The sequence below is a fragment of the Corythoichthys intestinalis genome, chromosome 8, assembly GCF_030265065.1.
Source record: "Corythoichthys intestinalis isolate RoL2023-P3 chromosome 8, ASM3026506v1, whole genome shotgun sequence".
Lineage (NCBI taxonomy): Eukaryota > Metazoa > Chordata > Actinopteri > Syngnathiformes > Syngnathidae > Corythoichthys > Corythoichthys intestinalis.
In genome coordinates, this window is record NC_080402.1 from 31,195,208 (window position 1) to 31,220,118 (window position 24,911).

At 41.2% G+C, this 24,911-nt stretch overlaps 1 protein-coding gene across 1 annotated transcript; it reads left to right on the plus strand.

The window, feature by feature from the left end:
* The first annotated feature begins 979 nt into the window (after nt 1-979).
* On the plus strand, nt 980-23,429 carry mchr1a (melanin-concentrating hormone receptor 1a). Its single transcript, XM_057842957.1, has 2 exons — nt 980-1,136; nt 17,460-23,429. The coding sequence occupies exons 1-2, from the start codon at nt 1,082-1,084 to the stop codon at nt 18,476-18,478; spliced, it is 1,074 nt and encodes a 357-aa protein (XP_057698940.1). The 5' UTR covers nt 980-1,081; the 3' UTR covers nt 18,479-23,429.
* The last annotated feature ends 1,482 nt before the right edge of the window (nt 23,430-24,911 follow it).

Here is a 24,911-nt window from a genome sequence, read left to right on the forward strand (position 1 = left end):
GGAGAGAGTGGAAGCTCCATCTTCGTCGCCAATGTTATGTTCAATAAAACGCTCGGAAACTGACTGTGTCCTCACTGCTGTTTATTGTAAGTCGCCGTTATCCTAACGCAGCACTCTTCCCGCAAAAACACACTTTACGGCCGTGACGTCATGCCGTCGTAACATTACCCTGTGGCTGTGGTTACATGCCACATTAGCTTTGAAGCAGTTGACCACATTAGTCACGTAGCGTATTTAAACCGTCCTTATTTGATATAACTACATTTAAGTATTTTCTTAAGGCATTTTTTAGTATGTTCTGCCTTTATGCATGTAAACAAAACAAGTTTAGAGCGCAGGGTTGTACTTTGGGTGTTAAATTCGACTAATGTAAGACGCTTCGCCGATCTAGCAGATTTTGCCAGAACACTGGTCTTTGCGGTGGTACGAGCTTGGTTCCACATCTGCCTTCATGAAAATGTTGTCCTCCCTTGTCGTGATGATGGCAGATGGACGCAGTATTTCCAAATGGTCTTTTATAAGGGATTTAGATGAGTAATGTTACTCCAGCTCCATTGTTGTTTTGGATGGAGAAATTCTAAAACGGAACTTGCGAGCAGACATGTTGAAATAAAGCGGAAGTGCCTCGAAGTTTGTGCTGAGATACCATTGTTTAAAAAATAAAAATAAGCAATTACTCACAATGTTACGCAACACTTGAGTATTCTTTTTACTGGATACTTTTCTACTTGTACTTGAGTACATTTAAACATTTTAACATAAAATTTTGGGCTACTCTACCCACCTCTGCTAGCGACCTGTGCTGCCTTTTGGTGGGGTAAAAAAAAAGTCATTACCTGGCTTCTGGTCTGCGTGGAGAAATAACAGCGCCTCTGAGTGGTGCAGGATTAGAGAGCCTGAGACGGAGGAAGATAGAGCAAATAAAAAGAGCCAGAGACGCGCAGCAGTCTGTGTGTGCACCATGCAGCCTCACCCTGAAGATGCGCATAACCATTCCAACTGAGCTCTTGGATTAATTTGTTTAGCAACCATTTTTTCTTTGACATTATTTTACTTCTAAATTGCTCTTGGGTTATCAGCAATGGAGTTCCTTGATGAGTTCAACTTCTCTCTCGGGTACATTAATGCAACATCAGGTGGGTGAATGGTTATTTGTTGTCATTGTAAAAGTTTATTTTGTCATTTCTTCCATCTAAAAAGCATGCCTTCATGTCCGACAGCTGCACCACAACATTCCCACCATAGAAGAGAAACGTCTCCATCTGTATCACACCTTTTTCAAAAGTGCTCAAAGCTGTGTCTTTTGTTTAGGTTGGTAAGTTTTTCTTCATTTGTGCTACTTTTCTGTCCATTTTTGTTTTTAAATTTTTGTTTACTTTGTCAAAAATTAGAATTGTTACTGCCCTGTAATTTCCGTGCTCAATTTGAAAATCCAATTTTATCATTTTACTGCTATTCATATTCATAACTGCCATTGTTAATCCACTTCTAAACATTGGAATGAAATTATAGACCTGTCATTACATTGATAAAAAGAAAAAGTTCAGATCTCAATTATTTTAGTTAGGAGCACACCGCATCTCGAGTGGTCTTCCTTTCCCTATATGTCTCTCTCACACACATACACATGTCACAATTGTAGAATTGGAGAATCTATACAAGCGTAAAGTGTCATTCCATGTAACTATGCCATGAACACAAGCTGGAGCATTTCGGAAATAATATACATTAGAGCCTGTGAGAATGTTTTTTACAATCCATTTGCAATCACTACTAATTCTGCAGCGCTGCACGGACTAGATGGAAGCACACAGTCTAAAATGTGATTTGGCAAAAGCAAACTGACAAAAAGAATAACACCCATACAGTGGGATCAGTGCATCTTACGAGCATATATGTTCTAAACAAAAATACGTAATGTTGGGGAAAAAGCAATTTCAGAGAAAAAATATTAGCATTTTTTTCTTGGCTTGGATTGATTGAAATCTTTATCTAAAACAGTGGTTCTTAACCTTCCTAAAGGTACCGAACACCATGAGTCTCCCACGTGCATTAACCGAACCCTTTGGAATAAAAATCGTTTTATGTCTAATTCAAAATCGATATATCTAAGGTAGGTTTGAGTGAATTTCCATTTAAATTTTTTAATTTAGACTGGATGTTTTAAACAGGCCAAAATGTATGTTTTTATCTTCATGCCTGCACCATCACCAGACCACTAAACCAGGATTGGCCCAATGTGCATAATTTTTCATTCAAATTTGGAATATCTTACAGTATATTGTTCAGCGTTAAACCTGCTCAGTTGCATTAATCTTGACCGTGCAGTTTGTCATGTTTACATCAGAAATGTAATCAAATTTAATGAAACACCCTGCACAAAATATCACCAAATTTGTACACAATGTCATTATGTTAAAAAAAAAAAAAAAAAGAAAAAAAGAAACCCAATAAAGAGTGTGAATTCACAACAAATAATGTTTCCTTTTGATTTGCTTTTCACTTTGGAAAATGAAAGTAAACTCCATTTCACACTGCTTCTATTTTTTTTCATGTAGACATTCACATCCTTGCCTCACATACTATTTTCATGGCGTAAAATGTGACGCAAATGTTTTTTTTTTTTTTTCTAATGTCAACGCAGTGTGCGCCACCCGTTGGTATGTTGTACTTCCTCATACCAAGTGAGAGTCAACCTTCCACTGAGCAAACCCGTTTCTCCTCCCATCAGAATGAGGAATAGAATAATTGGAATAAAGCCTGTAAATTGGGAACTAACCAGTCTAAAACGACACTTTGCCTAGCTTTAGTCAGCGTCCAAAAATAGGGCTCTGAGTGTCATAACCTTCACCTAACCCCTTAGACCAGGGGTGTCCAAACTTTTTGCAGATTTGCCAGATTTGGTGTCGTAAAAATTTGGGGGGCCGACCTTGGCTGACGTCCTTTGACGAACAATATATTTAAGCAAATTTTAGCAAGCCATTCTGTCCGTCACATTTGCTTTTTTTTTTTTTTTTTAATTAACAATTTCAACAATCTCACAACTAGCCTTTGTGGCGTTCTCTTTCGACTCTCGGGCTCTTGCGAAATACTACTGCGAAATAAACTAGCTTCAAGTTGCTTCAATTTCTCACGACGTATCTTCCCTGTAATCTTGTCGTACATGTCTGCATGTCTTGTTTGGTAATATCGCCTCACATTGAACTCTTTAAAAACAGTGACTGTCTCTTTGCAAATGAGGCAGACACAGTTGTTGCGTATTTTAGTGAAGAAATAGTCCAATTTCCACCTATCCTTCCTGCGTCGGCCGTAACAGTCAACTTTATTTTTTTTTTTTGTTGATTGTCGTCATTTTAAAAAATTGGGAGTAAAGGGTCACATGGGGTAATGTTGCTTTGAGTGCTGCTACCTTTTAAAGGGTAAATGAGGAGTAGCATTTAGTGTGTTGCTGGTAGCAGTACTGCTGACCAATTTATCAAGTCTGTGTGCGGGCCAGACGTTCGTTATTGATTTTAGGACAGAGGCTGGGGGCCGGATGAAATTTGACCGCGGGCCGCATTTGGCCCCCGGGCCGGACTTTGGACATGTCTGCCTTAGCCTGACTCACCGAACCCCTGGGGTTCAATCGAACCCAGGTTAAGAACCACTGATCTAGAATATGTTGGGAGAAAATTGACAATGAACTTAAATATAAAGCCCTTTTTCCGTTACGTATTCTCCTGGTTTTTGTGCTGGAACATTTTCCCTTCATCATTTTTACATTAATACATACCACGCAGCTGGATACATTCTATTTTCTATGAATGTATTTCAAATATACTATATAAAACATTTATTTAATACTTGAAATCACGTTCTTAATTGAGTTTCTTTCCTACGGTTTGAGAGTCTGGGTGTCATTCTTTATGGCACATATTTTCACACCCACATCAATAACTATCAATCACATAATAGGTTCCCTTAGCCTCCCCAGACGCTATTCCTCAAAATCCACTGTTTTGTATAAAGCACTCTCTTTGTGGCTTTCCACAAAAGTCCCACTATTATCTCAAAGATCAGAAGTCTGCTACATCACCACATCAGTCTATTTTTCTTTCAGCAACTCCATTTGTTCTTGGTTTAGCAGTGAATCGGGAATCTAATCTTCCATCTATACCCTTGAAAGGCTTTTCACAAATTTTCACTCTGACATCCTTCCCATTTACTGCCTTCCTCGTTCACTCTTCTTCCGTCCCCCACTGTGCCTTGTGTTTTCACCGGCACCATGGAGAGCAATATCTTTAGGGGCTCTGCTCCCAAACTTTAGACCCCCCTCCGCCCACCAATTCCAGACGCAGAACCCACCTGTGTCTACTCTTTTGGTTCTCTAAAAGCTTTCAAAAGTACACGGAGACATTCAGCTTGAAACGTATCCTCCATTATTTGTTGAAAATGTTGCCCTTTCACTAATTTTCTGCTCAAACAAAAGCCATGTCTAATCTAAAACATCCATCCACGTGCCATTTCAAAACATGCAAAGGAATAGCTATAGTTTATAGCTATATTATAAATGTATTATTGAAATAATTTTAACTCACAGTGGGGCAAATAAGTATTTAGTCAACCACTAATTGTGCAAGTTCTCCCACTTGAAAATATTAGAGAGGCCTGTAATTGTCAACATGGGTAAACCTTAACCATGAGAGACAGAATGTGGAAAAAAAACAAAAAAAAAACAGAAAATCACATTGTTTGATTTTTTAAAAAATTATTCACAAAGCATGGTGGGAAATTAGTATTTGGTCAATACCAAAAGTTCTTTACTTTATTACGTACCCTTTGTTGGCAATAACGGAGTCTAAACGTTTTCTGTAACTCTTCACAAGCTTTTCACACACTGTTGCTGGTATTTTGGCCCATTCCTCCATGCAGATCTCCTCTAGAGCAGCGATGTTTTGGGGCTGTCGTTGGGCAACACTGACTTTCAACTCCCTCCACAGACTTTCTATGGGATTGAGATCTGGAGACTGGCTAGGCCACTCCAGGACCTTGAAAGGTTTCTTATGAAGCCAATCCTTTGTTGCCCTGGCTGTGTGTTTGGGATCATTGTCATGCTGAAAGACCCAGCCACGTCTCGTCTTCAATGCCCTTGCTGATGGAAGGAGATTTTCACTCAAAATCTCTCGATACATGGCCCCATTCATTCGTTCTTTTACACAGATCAGTCATCCTGGTCCCTTTGCAGAAAAACAGCCCCAAAGCATGATGTTTCCACCCCCATGCTTCACAGTGGGTATGGTGTTGTTCGGATGCAATTCAGTATTCTTTCTCCTCCAAACACGAGAACCTGTGTTTCTACCAAAAAGTTTAATTTTGGTTTCATCTGACCATAACACATTCTCCCAGTCCTCTTCTGGATCATCCGAATGCTCTCCAACGAACCGCAGATGGGCCTGGACGTGTATTTTCTTCAGCAGGAGGACACGTCTGGCAGTGCAGGATTTGAGTTCCTGGCGGCTCATTGTGTTACTGATAGTATCCTTTGTTACTGTGGTCCCAGTTCTCTGTAAGTCATTCACTAAGTCCCCCCGGGTGGGTCTGGGATTTTTGCTCACCGTTCTTGTTGTGTTCTTGTTGTCATTTTGACGTCACAGGGTGAGATCTTCCATGGAGCCCCAGATTGAGGGAGATTATCAGTGGTCTTGTATGTCTTCCATTTCCTAATAATTGCTCCCACAGTTTATTTCTTTACACCAAGTGTTTTACCTATTGTAGATTCAGTCTTCCCAGCCTACACCAAGCGTTCTACCTATTGTAGATTCAGTCTTCCCAGCCTGGTGCAGGTCTACCATTTTGTCTCTGGTGTCCTTCGACAGCGCTTTGGTCTTGGCCATAGTGGAGTTTGGAGTGTGACTGACTGAGCTTGTGGACAGGTGTCTTTTACATCGATAACGAGTTAAAACAGGTGCCATTAATACAAGTAACGAGTGGAGCCTCGTTAGACATCTCTTGCTTGTTTGTAGGTGACCGAATACTTATTTTCCACACTAATTTGGAAATAAATTCTTTAATAATCAAACAATGTGATTTTCTGTTTTTTTTCCCCCCACATTCTGTCTCTCATGGTTGAGGTTTACCCATGTTGACAATTACGGGCCTCTCTAATCTTTTCAAGAAGGAGAACTTGCACAGTTTTGGTGTTGACTAAATAGTTATTTGCCCCACTGTAACTTCATTTATGACCTTGTTTTTGGTGTATGCATTTGCAGTCTGCATATTTACTGGGATTTTCACTTGCTGCGACAGTATCTTGAATATGCTTGAGTGGCAGTTCAAAGGATGAAAAAGCCTTGATGGCAGTGGAGATCAGCAGAGAATATTAAAGGCTGGCTTGAGCACTGATGATGAGGAAAAAGAGAACCAATTAAAGTAACTGTCTGAGAACCAGTATAAGGCCAAATGACACTTCAGTATGCATCGTAAATGGAGGTAATTCTATTGTGAGTGCAGGGGTCGCGTTAACCGAATATTTTCCGTCGTTGACCGATTTTTTAAAACGGTGACGGAAAAAACTGAAGTCCATCCGTCATTTGACAGGTTGCAATTCACACCCCAGACCACAGGGTGGCGAGTGAGCATATTAATTAGCTATTGTCTCTCTTGATGCATGAAGTCGTTGGCCTTACTCGGAAAAATGTCAAGGCAACTGAGTGTCCTAAGTTTCTTCAAAAAGCCCCAAAACGACGATGGTGTTGATAAAAGAGGTGAAAATAGAGGGACTGCACAAGCGGGCACGCAATTCAAGTCCATGTGCACCAGGAGGAAAGTGTGAGACTGCGTTCATGCCACAGCAGGTGAACTGTTAATTTCATTGTTCCATATGTAGCCTAGTACCTACTGGGGCCACAGTCATCTGTTTTTGTCACTGCGGAGAAAAAGTTACATATTCATCTGCTTGATGTGTGATGGCACGGTGTGGATTCTCTGTTAAGCTTGTTCGGACAGAATATTAATTTAAAATGAATGAAAACTAAATACTATTGAATATGTTGAAGCGGTATGCAATGTTAAGAGTCTTGTTAGCTCGAATTGCTGTGTCCAGCCGTGTCTCTGTCACGTGACTGTGTCGTAGCCGGTAACGCGCTCGGCCAAATGGACACACAAGTACGGAAAGTGAATTATGCTAAACAAAGGGTTACCACAATGTCATTATTATCATTTTTAAAAATTAAGTGACGGGTAAAAATAGATTATGACCGGATTTTTATGACCCTGTCAGTCAAAATGACAGACAACGAAAAAGTCTAGCGCAACCTCTGTGTGAGTGCCACTCTTGAAAAGAAAATTCCCAAGGGATTAGCTAGGGGGCTGCTCCGTACGAGTTGGAAAAGCCGGTGTCTGGGTAGCATGCCTGCCTCAGTTCTGAGATCATGGGTTTAATCCTGCACTCCCTGTGGCTTCATTCTGGCTCAGCAAGGACTTGGTGCCTGCTCAGCTCCGGTTTTCAGCCCCTTTGTTCATGGAAACCAGTGCCAACTTAGGTACAAACCTGGAACTCGGTGGAAAAAAGCGAACCATGTAGCCTTTGCATGTTTTCCCTGTTAAAAGCACATTATATTTAGTGATTTATTCTTATTTTCTAATTATTTGGAGAGAAAAATGATAATGCTCGGACTGCAAATGTTCAAAACTAGAAATGACTTTATAACGCCTCTGGTTTGGTTTGCTTTATATACTGTGTTTACACTAGGCTTTTTATCTTCCACAATAAATTATTTTGAAATAGGTTGAGGTTAAAAATTGTCAGATAATAATCACCATTTAAAAATCTCTTTACAACATTTTGCATTGCTGTTTATGGACTTATGCTGGACAAAAAATTTGTCTCTTGTCCAGTGTGGAAGCATCATTACTATTTATGTCTAACCTTGGCTTTTCAGGAGATTAAATCATGTTTGATCCTATCCTACCTGTTCACTCAGAGAGAAAACCTCCATAAATTAATTTCCGCCACCTCCAGCTCGGCCACCTGGCTTTTTTTCAACGATGCCGTCTCTAATCTGTATAGCGCACCTGGCCTTACCAGTATTTTATAAGCTTTGCCGTTCATGCTGGAAGAGACCCTATTTATCACTTAGCCTGGCAAGTTAGCGAAGCAAGGGGACACACTATACTACCATACAGGGGCGCAGATCCATCCGTTTTCTAAATTGGAAGGGGACAACAAACAGTAAAATCTTAGAGAATAGTTATTGGGGGGGCAATGATAAAAATCAGAGCATAGACCTCATAATATATTGACGCGACACAGAGCATGGGGCTGATTCATAGGGGGCCTATCTCTGTCAAAGCTGACCGAGTGGAAACACAGACAAAGAGCTTTTTCCGTTGAAAATTCTTGGGAATAAATGCTTAAATCCCTGAATTCTTTATAGATATGGACGTAAAATTGTCTTGATTTTTGGTTAAAAGCAAAAAAAAAAAAAAAACAACAACAACAAAACAAAACGGTCGGTTAGCATTTATTTTACGTAAATATGTCGAGTGTTTTACTTATTTAATCTTTATTTTAATTTTTATTTTATCAGGCAGTCTCATTGAGATTAATATCTCTTTTAGAAGAGAGGCCTGAGCACAAAGAAACATTCACAAATATCAGACAACACAAAATACGCCAACGGAAACAGTTACAATGATCACTAATGAATGAACCCCATTTGAGATTGCCAAACTCATCCGGAAATCCAGTCCATCCACCTGCCATCTGGACCCCATGCCCACTCAACTAGTTAAACTCTGCTCACCCTCCCTGGTCCCGCTCATCTCTGCTATCATCCACTCATCCCTCACCTCTGGAATTGTACCCGCTTCTCTCAAAACTGCAGCCGTTAGGCCAATCCTCAAGAAACCTGGTGCTGACCACTCCGACTTCAATAACTTCCGCCCCATATCCAACATCCTTTTCATTTCCAAAATCCTCGAAAGAACAGTCGCCTCACAACTCCACTCTCACTTATCCCAGAATAACCTTTATGAACAGTTTCAATCTGGTTTCCGCCCACTACACAGCACTGAAACGGCACTCGTTAAAATAACCAACGACCTCCTCATGGCAGCTGATTCTGGCCTGCTCTCCATCCTCATCCTCCTAGACCTATCTGCAGCCTTTGATACAATTAGTCACACCACACTCCTCCACCGGCTTTCCACTATTGGCATCACCTGCACCCCGTTGAACTGGTTTTCTTCCTATCTTTCTGAGCGCAGTCAATACATCCAACTAAAGTCATTTAAATCCACACCCTCCCCTGTTACCTCCGGTGTGCCTCAGGGCTCTGTCCTGGGGCCCCTACTCTTCATCATATACCTACTTCCCCTTGGCAATATTTTTCGTAAATTCAACATCCACTTTCATTGCTATGCCGACGACACCCAACTCTACCTCACTTCTGAACCCTCCTCCTCTCTCCCGCCCTCATCTCTGACTGACTGTATCACTGAAATAAAAATCTGGTTTACCCACAATTTCCTAAAACTTAACAGTAATAAAACTGAGGTGCTCCTCGGTGGCTCTAAATTCACCATCTCGAAAAACCATAACATATCCATTACCATTGACAACTCCACTGTTTCACCCTCCCCCCAAGTCAAGAGCCTAGGAGTAATCCTTGACAACACACTTTCCTTTCAATGGCACATCAAAAACATTACCCGGATTGCCCACTTTCACCTACGCACCATTAATCGCCTCCGCCCTTCCCTCACACCACATTCTGCTGCAATCCTGGTTCACAGCCTTGTCACTTCCCGTCTGGACTACTGCAACTCCCTCCTCTTCGGCCTCCCTCGTAAAACTCTCCATAAACTCCAACTGGTCCAGAATTCAGCTGCCCGCATCATAACCCGTACCCCGTCCATCCACCACATCACTCCAGTCCTCCAACAGCTTCACTGGCTCCCGGTCCACTTTCGAATACAGTTCAAAGTTCTCCTCCTCACATTCAAGGCCATCCATAACCTCTCCCCTCCATACCTGTCCGATCTCATTCATGTTACTACTCCCTCCTGTGGCCTTAGATCCTCCTCCTCCATACAACTGTCTGTCCCCCCCGCTCGCCTTAGCACCATTTTGGAATTCACTCCCACCCGATCTCAGGAACACAGATTCCCTCCCCCTTTTTCAAACAAAACTCAAAACTCACCTGTTTAGACTAGCCTATACACAATAATCACTTAGTTCTGGTCTTCTTAACCGCCCGTATATCTCTTTTAGTACTTTAAATTTCCTTATACGTTATATACTTTCATTTTCTCACTTTTAATATTTTTAAATGATTGTACGGCAACCTTGAGTGCCAGAAAGGCGCCTTTAAATAAAATGCATTATTATTATTATTATTAAAAACATCAAACAAAAGAGATTTAAAATCACCAAGATGAATGATTGACTGTAGTCTAAGAGTAGATTGCAATTCGTTCCACTTAAGAGGAGCATAATAGCTAAAGCCAGTTCTACCAACATTAGTGAGTGTGAGTGGAATGTTTAGGGTTAAGTAGTTAGTTGATCGTGTTTTGTAGTTACTGGATTTGAATGACAGGAGAGATGTGAGGTAGTTAGGGAGTTTGCACAGTAAAGCCTTATAGATGAATAATGAGATGGATATTTCTTCTTGACTATAGTGAACAGCATCCAACGTTTTGATAAAGGCTACAATGATGAGTGCAGAAATTGTCATTGGTGATGAAAGCAGTGCACTGTAATAAACCGGGTTTAACTGATGAAGAGTTGATGGAGCTGCATGACAATACAGGATGTCTCCATAAACAAGAACAGAAATAAAGAAGTTAGAAGTTGACAGACAGCCTTTGATTCTATACAGGAAGCTAAGTTTAAATTTAAATTTACGGATTAGATGATGAATATGGGTTTTGAATGATAAATTTCTGTCAATCCAAATTCCTACGTATTTGTATGAGTCAGTGAGAGTACTTTGGGTACCATTTAGGGATTTGATTCCGGATAAGTCATTGTCAGTAATGGTGGAAGTGGAGAAAACCATGTATTTAGTTTTTTCAGCATTTAAAACTAATCTGTGGTTATCAAGAGATATTTGTAAAGAATCAAAAGCAGTGTGTAAATTAGTCAGAGCTAGAGCTGGGGAAGAACCGGGAGCATATAGAATGCAATCATCAGCAAAAAAGTTGACATTACAATATTGATTGGGAAGAATAATATTATTAATGTATAACGTGAAAAGGAGTGATCCAAGAACGGACCCCTGCGGCACTCCATTTGTAATAGTAAGTGGACTTCATTGAACACTGTCAGCAGCAACATTTTGTATTCTGTCTGTAAGGTAGGACTGGAACCAGTTGAGAGCATTAACATCCAAACCGATGGCCTGTAGTTTATGAAGAAGAATTTTATGATCAACGGTATCAAATGCTTTTGAAAGATCAATGAAAAGAGCAGCACAGAACTGTTTATTATCAAGAAAGGAGACAATATTATTTAAGACAGAGACTGTAGCTGTAATTGTACTGTGACCTGGGTGAAAACCAGTGCTGCTAGTCTTTAAGCCACTGTGGGCACCGCCTTATCACCACAAAGCGCTTTTTACGTTGAAAATTCTTGTGAATAAATGCTTAAATCCCTGAATTCTTTATCGATATTGACGTAAAACAGTCTCCATTCTTGGTTCAAAACACACACACACAAAAAACGGGCAGTTAGCATTTATTTTACGTAAATATGTCGAATGTGCTGCTAGTCTTTAAGCCACTGTGGTGCCGCCTTATCACCACAAAGAGCTTCTTACATTGAAAATTCTTGTGAATAAATGCTTAAATCCCTGAATTCTTTATAGATATGGACGTAAAACAGTCTCGATTCTTGGTTAAAAGCAAAAAACCGGGGAGTTAGCTAAGGGTGTAACGGTACACGTATTTGTATTGAACCGTTTCGGTACGTGGTGCTCGGTTCGGAGCAGAGGCATACCGAACGTGTTTCTGACGTAATGTAACCCTTACTTATCGAGGCTGTGAGTCGATCGGGTTACAGTTTCTTTGTGTAGATTACATTTACTCCGTCTTCTCTACTATAATGAGGACCAACACGGTAGGACGGTATATAACCCAGAAACGTCAACGGCGCGACAACGTGGCCACCGCGAGAACGCAGTGAAACGCGGGTGTTAAAGCCAGTCAGTCAATGCAAACCAGTCGCAGTGCGGCCGCGTGTTATACGCGTCCCAAAAGCGGCTCAACGCGACGCACGAGAAAAGAACGGCAGAATTTATTATTTGACGCGAGACGCGACCCTCCTGCGTCACTACTACCGGTAGCTAGGATCGGGCAGACCGGAAGTCACTCGTGTAAAAATACGGTGGATCTGGTCGATTTTCAAACTAATATGCAATCGTAACCCACTTTTTGAGTCCTTCAGATCTCTTAAGTGGTAGATTGGGGCACAGTTGACTTGTCTTTGTTGATTTACTGCTGTCTTCTCTGCTATAATAATAACCAACACGACCCCGTGTTCAATACCAAAACCCTCTTACCACAACAAAACAAGTAGGAACTAATATACACATAGGAACTAAAGTTATATAACATAAAATATACAATATAAATGAATACTACATCACATTTGTAAAATATAAACACATAATAAAATAAATAAGAGCCCATTTAAATAAAATAAACTGAAATGAGCTAAAACACCTGTAATCAAATAATAAGAATAATACACACATCCTGCTTACACAATTAAATTTATGAATTTCTGTGTGGCGCTTTAACTTGAGAAAATCCACCAATAAAGCTTTTGAAAACAGTTCATAACCAAAAAAAAAAGATTCACTGAGGCATTTCATTTGTAAAATACATGTTAAAATCTTTGTCATTGGGATTGCTTTTCTCTTTAGCACAGGACTTCTTTTTTCTTCTTTCTTTCGGAAAGAAAGCTGACCAATACGCAGGCTCTGAAAGGCAAATTGTTGTTGTATTATCTTTCAATACCCGCTACTTTTTGAGCAGAATTCTAGCTTTGTATAGGCTAATGTTCCTATTGTTGAAAGCACTAAGGTGTGTAATAAAAAACTAGCACGTTTATATTTTGCATTTTGTTTTCTCACTGTACTGAAAATGAACTGAACCATGACCTCAAAACCGAGGTACGTACCGAACCGAGTTTTTTGTGTACCGTTACACCCCTAGAGTTAGCATTTATTTCACGTAGATATTGCAAATTATAACACTAATACTGTACCGGCTAATTTCTCCCATTGATTTTGTTTCAAAATGCATGCATGGTACGAAAAATATAATAATTACCTTGAATCCTCGAACAAATCCATCCTGAGACAATCCTTCCTGTTTGTATGCTGTACAGCTTTAGTACTTTTTCAACCTAAATCCGGCGTCAGATCGCTGCGTGCGTGTGTTTGAGAATAGCTCCTCTTGATGCTGGATGTGGGCAGGCCCCCTACTTGAAGGCGTGGCGCAGTGTCTGAGGGGTGTGACCTTTCAATATAATTATGAAGTCTATGATTAGATTATCAGCCTAATTTTCTTTAATTTGTCGCTTTAATCTTGAAACAGGGATCCTAGATCTTTCTTAGCACTAGCGGAGTCCAGAATTAGAACCAAATTATTGAGATCAAATGAACACGTAAACGTGCAATCTGGACAATGCTGTAGTTCAAAAAGCTTGCTTCTTTGGGGATGTAGGGAAGTTTATGAAAACGGCCATCAGTTCCAGACAGTTGATGCCTTTCATGAAGCCATCTTCACCACTTGGAGCAATGTTCCCACCAGCCTCCCGTAAACACTCGCATGCCTCAATTAATTTTTGAAGTGATTAACAAGAATGGTGGTGCTACTCATTACTGAGTCCTACTCAGGGGTGAAACGATCAGGAACGCAGTTCCGGTATAAGATTCAGGGTCAGAACGCAGTTCCGGTATAAGATTCAGGGCCGGAATGCTGTTCCAGAACACTGTGCTTTGATTCCGAAAATATGAACTGTCAAACTGTCAAAACGCTATGTAAACATTTTTTTTTAATTAAATCCTAAACTGCCACACATGCATTTCATCTCCAAGAACAAAAACAATCTACCAACATCAGATTTACATACAATATTGTTGTTTTATCACAATAGCTTGGTTTATTTACGTTTCCAAAATCAGAAGCCATTTATTTACGAATGTGATTGCACTTTAGTTTACATATTTAAATGTTCAGATATTAAGATTTGAATGAGGCAAAATAACATGCTTTTTCTCTCAAATATATTGTTATAATAATTTGTTTGAGATGTACTGTAATTATGTTCTGTATAAAAATTAATTTGGTGTTCAAAAAGTCTTTTTTCAAACTTGAGTCTTGAAAAAGAGGGGGTCGTCTTAAAATCAGGGCCGTCTTATATCCGGGCCAATACGGTATATTTTTATTATTTAAAAAAAAAAAAAAAAAAAAGCAAATGTTTACATTAACTTCAATTTTTAATATACATCCTATGTTCTTAAGTAGTAATTGAGATTTGGCATTTAGTATGAGGAAATGAGGGAAAATGAAAATTAGGAGATGGAGGTTGGGGTTATTGCTGTTTTTGTTAACTTTTACTTTGCAAATCATTGAAAAAATACAATTTTAAATGAAAATCATTTTTTATTTGTAGTTTAAGAAGTTTGACCCCCCAGCCAAAATGAAAAAAAAAAAAAAGAAAAAAATTTAAAATTGTGGCTCCATGGTGACCTTCACGTCAGGGAGTTCCGGCAAGAAATTTTAGCCACTTTCACACCTGGTCCTACTAAGAAAATATTTTCTGGTTTGGGGAGTTTTTGTTTGTTATTTCTTTTATTTTAATTTTTTTATTGAACGTTTAATTAGGTGATGCAAATTCTTGCTATTTTTAAACTGTTTTTTTGACCAGGAGTGTATAGACTACTTTTCCTTGGAGTCAAAAACCATTAATATGTGATATAAATCCTTCCTGGAAAAAAATCTAACATGTAATTAAAATCTGAACTATATCAATATCCAGACAGTTAGCCGTTGAAAGTGACAGAAATAAATACAGGCAGCTATTCTCCTTTCTTCTCTCCTCTGTCTGTGACCGTCACCTTATGCTTAGCTATTATTAGATTTTAGCTTAGTTTAACAACACTCAGTAATGGAAAGTAGACCTTTGAACAATGCAGGAGAACTAGCTTACAAGATATACTGTATGCTAAGATATTAGCTTAGCCCACGGTCGTACATGCGGTTATCCCAGTTGTGTGTGTGCGCGAGCGTTTTTCTGTCTTACCTAGTGGAGAAGTAGACGCCGCGTCCTTTTTGACTGAATATTCCAGCTAAGAATATTTATAATCATACGTTGAAAATAAGTTTTTTTTTTTTTTTTTTTTTTTAGATTCCCATTATTTTTGACAGGAATTCTAAATCAGGCTGCTTAGGACAGCTATGCTTTTGGCCAAGATCGTCGTCCATTGAATATGGTACGTCCGGTGTTGGCTCTGTTGTGCAATTAACGTCTTTGGGGCAAACTGAACAAGACCCCAAGATACTTGAACTCCTCCACTTGGGGCAGGATCTCATCCCCGACCCGGAGAGGGCACTCCACCCTTTTCCGACTGAGGACCATGGTCTCGGATTTGGAGGTGCTGATCTTCATCCCAACCGCTTCACACTCAGCTGCGAACCGCTCCAGTGAGAGTTGGAGGTCATGGCTTGATGAAGCCAACAGCACTAAATCATCTGCAAAAAGCAGAGATTCAATGCTGAGGTCACCAAACCGGACCCCCTCAACGCTTCGGCTGCGCATAGTAATTCTGTCCATAAAAATTATGAACAAAATCGGTGACAAAGGGCAGCCTTGGCGGAGTCCAACCCTCACTGGGAACGAATTCGACTTACTGCCGGCAATGCAGACCAAACTCTGACACCGGTCGTACAGGGACCGAACAGCCCTTACCAAGGGGCTCAGTACCCCGTACTCCCGGAGCACCCCCCACAGGACTCCCCGAGGCACACGGTCGAACGCCTTCTCCAGATCCACAAAACACATGTAGACGTGACGGTAGGAGGGAGCGGGAGATCGACAGGCGAATCGGTGCGGCGTCTGCAGTAATGCGGACTCTGCACCAGTCCGTAGTGGTGAAGAAGGAGCTGAGCCAAAAGGCAAAGCTCTCGATTTACCAGTCGATCTACGTTCCTACCCTCACCTATGGTCACGAGCTTTGGGTGGTGACCGAAAGAACAAGATCCCGGATACAAGCGGCCGAAATGAGTTTCCTCCGCAGGGTGTCCGGGCTCTCCCTTAGAGATAGGGTGAGAAGCTCGGTCATTTGGGAGGGACTTGGCGTCGAGCCGCTACTCCTCCGCGTAGAGAGGAGCCAGCTGAGGTGGCTCGGGCATCTGGTTCGGATGCCTCCCGGAAGCCTCCCTGGAGAGGTGTTCCGGGCATGTCCCACCGGCGGGAGGCCCCGGGGACGACCCAGCACACGCTGGAGAGACTACGTCTCTCGGCTGGCCTGGGAACGCCTTGGGATCCCGCCGGAGGAGCTGGTTGAAGTGGCTGGGGAGAGGGAAGTCTGGGCTTCCCTGTTAAAGCTGCTGCCCCCGCGACCCGACCCCGGAACAAGCGGAAGATAATGGATGGATGGATGGGGCAAACTGAACCGCCGCTCACCATTTTGGCTGTGCTCTCCGGCATTTCATGGTCCACATCTTCAATCCTTGGTTCTCTCTCACAAGTTGTTGTCGCTTTTGAAAGCGTAGGTTTGCAAAAATTACGTATATCCATCTTGCAACTTCTGTCCTCAGGTGGTTTTGGCTGAGCAAAGCAAATGACCGTCTCTAATTTTGACCCATTATGAACATTTTTTTATTGTCATTTCATTCATTTTTGTTGTTTGTTTTTTTGTCATTACAACTTTTACGGACAACATTTTACCGCCAAAGTCTTAATTTTAAATTCATATATAGGAAAGTCAATTACATGCAATGACATTTTCGGCCACCAGGGTGGCTATGCCTCTTCAGCCACCCCTAAATCTCTGCGTATGCCCATCCCCCCCGCGATAGTCATCCTTGCTACCATATAATACACTGTTATGACCAAACGACATTGTATTTCTTTTCGTATTTCATTCAGAGGTGCTCATTGTTTGCTCCATGATCTACTTTAAGGAGACAACCTCCCACGATCTTACAGTGGGGGGTGGGGCGCTGCATAACCTCATATGTTGCTCACACAACATAATTAACTATATACATTAAAAAAAAAAAAAAAATCTTTTTGTTGTCGTGAGCTACGCACAATAGCATTGTGATCGACGTAATTGGCACCCCTGATCTAATCCAATAATGATATAGGAATCAAATTGATTAGCAGATCACATGGTGCAGCCTGTTGTAAAATTTCCACTCCAATAACTGTCTTTGTCCTTTACACTGTTTTGTGGTTTCCCCAGCTTTGGATAGTCCTTCTCACTGCAGCACCATCCTGTTGTTCATCTTTGGTGTCATCTTCCTGGTTGGCATCCTTGGCAACAGCATCGTCATCTACACTATAATGAAGAAAACTAAATGCCGCGCCAAGCAAACCGTCCCGGACGTCTTCATCCTCAACTTGTCAATTGTCGACATGCTCTTCCTGCTCGGGATGCCCTTCTTGATCCATCAGTTGCTCGGCAATGGCACATGGCGCTTCGGCGCCACCATGTGCACGGTCATCACGGCGCTGGACTCCAACAGTCAGATAGTGAGCACGTACATCCTCACGGCCATGACGCTCGACCGCTACGTCGCTACGGTGCATCCCATCCGCTTCAACTACATCCGCACGCCGTGCGTGGCCTCATTCGTCATTGCTGTGGTCTGGGCTCTCTCCCTGATCACCATCATCCCCGTGTGGATGTACGCCGACCTCATGCCCCTGCCGGGTGGACTAGTAGCCTGCGCTTTGCTCTTGCCTGACCCCGTCACCAACATGTACTGGTTCACACTCTACCAGTTCTTCCTGGCCTTTGCCATCCCTCTTGCCATCATCTGTAGGGTGTTCTTCAAGATACTGCAGCACATGTCTAGCAGTGTGGCCCCGCTCCCCCAGCGGAGCCTGAGGGTACGCGTCAGGAATGTGACAAGAATGGCGGTGGCCATTTGCTTGGCCTTTTTTATCTGCTGGGCACCCTACTACATCCTGCAGCTGGTCCACCTGGGTATACAGAACCCTAGCATTGCCTTCTCCTATGCCTACAACATTGCCATCAGCATGGGCTACGCCAACAGCTGCATCAACCCCCTTCTTTACATCATCCTGAGCGAGACCTTCAAGAAGCATTTCCTCAGGGCCGTGCAGCCGACCAACAGGAAGTTTAACGTCAACTCCAGCACCACGGAGGCTGGCAGTCTGAGCATGAGGATTGTACCCGAAGGGCCTCAAATGGCACCGGTGGCAAGGGAGATACCATCTAGTGTCGCCCCACAGTGAAGCAACTTTTCTGCTCCTCTGCTTTTCTTACTGAGCCAGCATATAGTTTTAATTAAAGGGAAAGATCATTATTATGTGTATTCCAGTGGAAAGAATCTCGTTTAACAAATTGAAAAACATGCAGAATCACATCCTTCTGATCTATTACAGTGGAGAAAAAGTTTCATAAAAACCTATATCTGAAAAGTAGACAAAATTGCTGTTATCACTTATTTTTAAATACTATTGCTCCAGATATCAGTTATACCTATCCTCACCATCATGGTTATTGCAAAAGGAATATTGTTTACATGTGAAGCGACACTTGAATAGTCGTACATACAGATTTTGTAAACAAAATGCCAGGCGCATGGAACAAAAAGGTGTAAAAGGCTCAAAAGTGTATTCTGCACATTTTCTGCCCAAATGTTTATTGGTGGATGTGTACGGGAAAAACGATTAGAGAGCAAAGAAAGGCAATAGGAAAAAAAACACTTGTTTGAGGATGACGCCGTACCGACAGAGTTGGAACACAAAAAGTGAATTGGACTTTGCTCGAGTTATGCTCCCGCATTGCGGTGACGGCGCAGCGACTACGGTGTCATTTGATGGTTCTCCGGCCAGGTGACGCGTTGCTCTGTAATTCACCGCCAAGCCACTAGAGGGGTGTTGCGTTATGTTTGTACAGTTTTGGGGCATGCTTGTTGACTTCCTCTTGTCTAGTTTAACGGAGAAAAATAAACAATGCAAGATGGAACGCTTGAATGTTGTTACGAGTACCCCTGGTTGTCAGGGGCCGCGGCGTAACATAAGACGGCAGGTGTGCAATGAGGAGGCAGTGACAAGTCAAAATTGCAAATAAAAAGTTTATTTAACAGAAAAGAAACAATGGACACAGAGCACACAAACATTTACCCAACCCCCTGCACTATGCAGCAAACACCAAATAAACAGTTCAAAAACCCCAACTAAACCTAGAACCCAAAACAACCCCCAAACTAAAACACTACAGTGACAGGCACCTATTGCGCCCCAAAATACATGGGTGGTGTTGCCGCTCTATCTAATGGACTAATACAGAGAGTTGGTACCTACGTGAGGTGGGAGACACGATGTAGACCTGCAGGTGTCTAACTAAAGTCCCTACCTCTGTGCTCTGCGCCAACCTAAAGAAAAAGACAAAAGAGATCATTAATAAACAAGTGGCAGAAAGCAAACTTCACAAACGGAATCAAAGTCAAAACATAACAGGCTTCAACAAACCAATACAACCAAAGTGAGAGCTGCCACCGCCTCTCTTGAACAGAGCAAACAATTCAACTTATATAGTGGCAGGACGAACAGATGATTGGATGATTGACTAATGAGGAAGTGGTTCCAGCTGTGGAGGCCTTCTGAGATCACACAGGTGGAAACTACTGCAAATGAAAAATACAGGTGAAAACCAACATAAACCAGTACAAAGTGAAAGGAAAAACATACATACCTGAACAAAAGCAAAAATTACTCCCCATCCGTAACAAATGTGGATCTTCAGCTCATCAACATTGAATAAATGTTGATCATATTAATGTTGAGGCGCAGGCGACGCAGAAGACGGTTTTGAGGCGGTCCGTCCAACTTTTGATGCCGCATAGAGAGTTCTAGCCTTGGGTGGAAACCAGCTAGCTGTGGCGGCTAGCTTCAAACTGGTGTCGAGCACTGCGTCCAGCGTTTTGTCCGAGGTCTGCAAAGCCCTCCAGCCCGATTTGTGTGCAGTGTTCTACAACCAGCCAGTGGGAAGTCATAGCAGATTTCTGGCGTCTATGGAACTTCCCAAACTACGTTGGAATCCTTGATGTTAATGTTATCATAAAAGCACCGCGGCACTCTCAATCAGTGATGATGTATCGTGTGTGAACTGTCTGTTGTTGAAAATTAAACATCAAAACAACTGTTTTGACACCAAACTTATGCTTTATTCTTCATATACTTGAAGTGTGACACGTAAATAAGTCACAGACTCACAGCAAACATATGTACACAATAAATGATGAAGTGCACTAACCAAAAATACGACATAAAGTGATAAAAAGCTGGCAGTTTTTGGCCGACTGGGTCACCGCTTTGTGTGGCCACTCGATTCCGAACACACACGTCTCGGTGGTTCTTCCATTTTTTTATTCAATCGCTGACCTTGCCATTTGGCAGTCTTTATGATGTATTGACAAGACTTGCTCTTCGATGATACTCCCGTCAGCTTGGTCCATATTTGCATGTAGAAAAATAATGTTTTACAAAGGCGGTGATTTCGCACTGAAACCGAAACAACGGTCTGAGCGGACCAATCACACTCCAATTTCTGCCACGTCATATGCATTGACGTGACGCTAGGGTTTGAAAAATCAATAGGTACACGTCAGGCTACGGCTCAGGGTCGTAAATCGGTTGTTCCTTGAGGGCGCAGGTCTAACGCGGAAGCATAACTCGGCCTTTAATTTTCATCCCAAATGGTGTAGAGCAGGGGTGGGCAAACCAGTCCTCGCGGGGCCGCAGTGGGTCCTGGTCTTTGTTCCAATTGATTCAGCACAGACAGTTTAACCAATGAAGTTTTAGTGGAAAAAAGAAGCACCTGACTGCAATCAACTGATTGCACTTGTAAGAAACCATATTGGTGAACGGCTGTCCTCATGATGGGTATGGACAAAAACCCGCACCCACTGCGCCCCTTTGTGGAATATATTGCCCACCCCTGGTGTAGAGGAAAAAGTGACAGATTGAACAGGTACAGTAACTTTAAATAGTTTGTGTGCCCATATTCTTTTCCTCTTGCTACAGTGAGGATCAGAATTATTTGCATCCCTTGTCTCAAGTGGAAATGCATCTATCATTTTAAATTTCAGACCTCTATTTTTTAAGTGGGTGAACTTGCAAAATCACAAGGGATGCAAATACCTCTGCTCCTCACTATATACAGTATGTGTTCAAGTCTATAGGTGTTCCAAGCTGTCCGCCTCAGTGCCTCCCTCATTGTACTGAAAAGACTGCCCAAACATTAGCATACTTTTCATTATGTAGAAGTGTGGAAAATAAGTACAGGGTGACCCATAAAAAAGTTTACACTCAGTTGACTGCTTGTTTAAAAGCCATTGAAACATATCTAAATAGGTTGTCATGCTTAAGTGATTCATTAAGGTCACTCAATGCAGCTGGTAATCTCTCGTCTCTACAATTCCTGAGCTTCTGCTGAAAATGAAGAAAACTTTAGCTGTACCTGAATTGCTGCGTGCCGGTCTGACACCTACTGAGATTGCAGCAAATCTGAGAATGTCCGGATGTGCAGTCACCAAAGTTAAAAAGAAGCTGAAAGATACTGGAACAGCCTCACGAAAACCTGGGTCTGGAAGTGCCCGATCTGTGGGGACCAAAAAGTTGATTGACAAGGTGATATGTGGCCACCCAGAGTCCAGATCTCAATCCCCTGGATTATAGCATATGGGCAACTGTGGAGGACAGTGCCTGTAAGAAGCCACAAACTTCTGTGGCAGCCTTGGAGAGGTCCATTGTTAGATCTTGGGAAAAGATGACAGCATCCTACATAAAGAACACCTGTCAAGCGTTCCGCAGGCGCCTGGAGGCTATTGTGACACTTAAGGGAGGACACATTGAAAAATAGAGTGTACCGTACATGTTCTTTACAATAATGTATAATTTGTGATTAAATTCTAATTCTAAACTGAATAAACATGGCATTTAAGTTGTATTATGGCAGTGTAAACTTTTTTTTTGGGTCACCCTGTATGTCGTTATGACAAAAAAAATTGTCACCACGTCTCCTAAGAAGCTAAATTCAATGATTGTCTGAACTCAAATTAATACGCCTGCAGTGTGCTGAAGGCTTCAAACACATTATAATTTGAGAAACTTGTCATTCGAACTATGTGAATTAGGAACTTCCTTCACAATTTTTATTTGCCTTGCAGCCCAAAACTGCTAAGTCTGCAGCCCGCTCTGGCTTTCTAACGAATGCTGGCTGCCCATAACAAAATGTAACACATATTTTGTTCCCAGGATTTAAGTGGTATTTTCTAGTTTGTTTCGTGGCATTAACATAAAAACACTTTTGTTTCCCAAAAAGTTTAAGGTTTGAAATCCTATTTTCCACTTTTCCTTACTATTGTACACTTCCCTCTTTTTATAGACTTAGTTTGACCTGACAAAATGACATTGAACAAATATTTTCTGCACAACTCGGATGTAAAATCAGAAATTTTGAATATAGCCTCTAATTTTAGCAAAACCAAACTTTTACCTTTTTCGCAGCACTTTTTCATTTTAGTTCAGATCTAAGCAACACAAATAAAATGATTACAAGCCAGGAACAATTTTTTTTTCCTGTAACATGGTGCAATTTACCTTAAAGATCAAGGAGTGTGGGTATAACTGACCTGAGGTTCATCACAAAATGGCTGCGCCAATAACCAGTCATTTTTTATTTTCAAGCATTATTTTCTCCATTGTTTGAAGTCTCAGAAATTAGCGATCTGCATACTTAGATTCATTGAGTAACCATGTTTTTAAGGTCACTTATACTAGGTGCAGTCTTTCCCGTTCAATGTTATTAGCAGAGTTCATTTAGGATCTGTTCTTAATTTGGGTTCCTGCAGAACCTTAAAAAGTCTTAAATTTACTAATCTTGATAAAGTAAAAAAGCTTCATTTGGCCATCACTGTTCCCTTGGGAGAGACAGTCAACCTCTGCTACCAGCACTGTTGTTGTCTAACATGCCTCTTACCATGCATTGCAGTTCTACAGATGTAAATAACAATCAAAATGTTCTGTGCTAATTATTTCTTCAGTTCCAGTTGTTTCATTGATTGCTATTCATGGTATTTGGTAACACTTAATTTGACAGTGGCACCATAAGAATGTCATTAGACAATCATAATCATGACATGACACTTTCATGAGCATTAGTGAATGCTTATAACATGTCAATTAGCATTATCCAGCAAATTATCTCACTTGTGACATAATTCGCCGGATAACACTTAACATCTGTCATAAGCATTCAGTCATGCCCATGATAGTGTCATGTCATAATTATGACGGTCTTATGACATCGCTCTCAAAGTGTTACCTATTAACCCAAATAAATCAACAAATAAGACGCTCTGGACTATAAGCCGGAGGATTCAAAATGAAGGAAAAAAGTTATTATCCAAAAATTACAGTAGTTGCCAGCCAAACACAGAGCCAATTCTAAAATTGTCCTGAGGAATTTTCTCATTATCAGGGAATTAGCTTTGCCACAATGTTGACTGTGAAATTTGCCCTGGAATTGGCATTAAATTCTGTTTGAAATTGTCTTAAACATTTGAACTTTCACATGATGAAACCTGTTAAATATTCACACTGTGACTCAAGTGTGAGCACTGTCTTACCATCAGTGATGTTAAGATGTATTGTACAATGAAAAAGCTACTTTTCAGTGTTAATCACTAAACAATGTAAATCTCTTGCCGAATATTGCTGAAAATGTGTTAATGAACGCGTCTTGCACCACACACACATGCCAAGTTTCTCTGCTCATGACATGATCTGCAATGCTTAGTAGGGTTTTAGAGCGACTTTCAACTTTCTGATACAGGGTTACACATTGACGCCCGCCAGCCAGCGAAATGCAATGGAATTTCAGCTGTGGCGGATTTTACTCTTTGTACATGGTTCGGCACGCATCATGTCATGGATTGGTTGGTTTAAAAAGGTGTTTTTTGCGACCAGTTGGCTGCCCTGCGTTGGGGCTGTAAGGTGTTTTTTCAATGGAGACTGTCGACTTGCTGAAGTTGTACATCCAGCAAGAATGGGAGAGCTATCCAACTGCAAAGCTTCATAATGTAGTTTACTCAGCAAATGCTTATTGAATGTTTTTAAAATGAAATTTGATGCATCACAGTTGGGAACATGACCTTGCTCAGTGTTTGGTAATGTGTTAGTCATCAAAGTCTAAATAAATTACACCACACAAACACACACAAAAAATTACTATCAGTTTTGAAGATTGAGTCATAGACTTCACTATCAGTTGATGAGACAGCTTCTAAGTGCCATGATTTCCCGTAGGGAGCTGGGCCAGGCAGAGGGTCGTGGAAGTTTTCACTGCGATAAAGACTAACACATGCTGCGTTCTAACCCTGGATTTAGGTGGAAACAGGACGAACGTTTTGGTGCATTCAAGCAGGCAGGAGTGTCTCAAGAGTGATTTCCTCAAGGATTCAAGGCAATTATACAGAAAAGCACCATGCATGCTCATGGAACTTTGTGAAAAAAATGAAATGGTAACACTTTACAATAAGGGTCTCTTAATTAACATTAGTTAATGCATTTTTAGACAATAACTAATGTATAAGTAACATGACAATAATTCATTTAATCCCTTATCTAACCTTTATTATTATATTAATTAACATAAGTT

What these genes read in the sequence shown, in the direction of transcription:
- mchr1a (XM_057842957.1), top strand. Translation starts at nt 1,082, where the DNA reads ATGGAGTTCCTTGATGAGTTCAACTTCTCTCTCGGGTACATTAATGCA. An exon ending in GTACATTAATGCAACATCAG is followed by an intron (nt 1,137 to 17,459) that starts GTGGGTGAATGG and finishes TGGTTTCCCCAG; the next exon opens with CTTTGGATAGTCCTTCTCAC.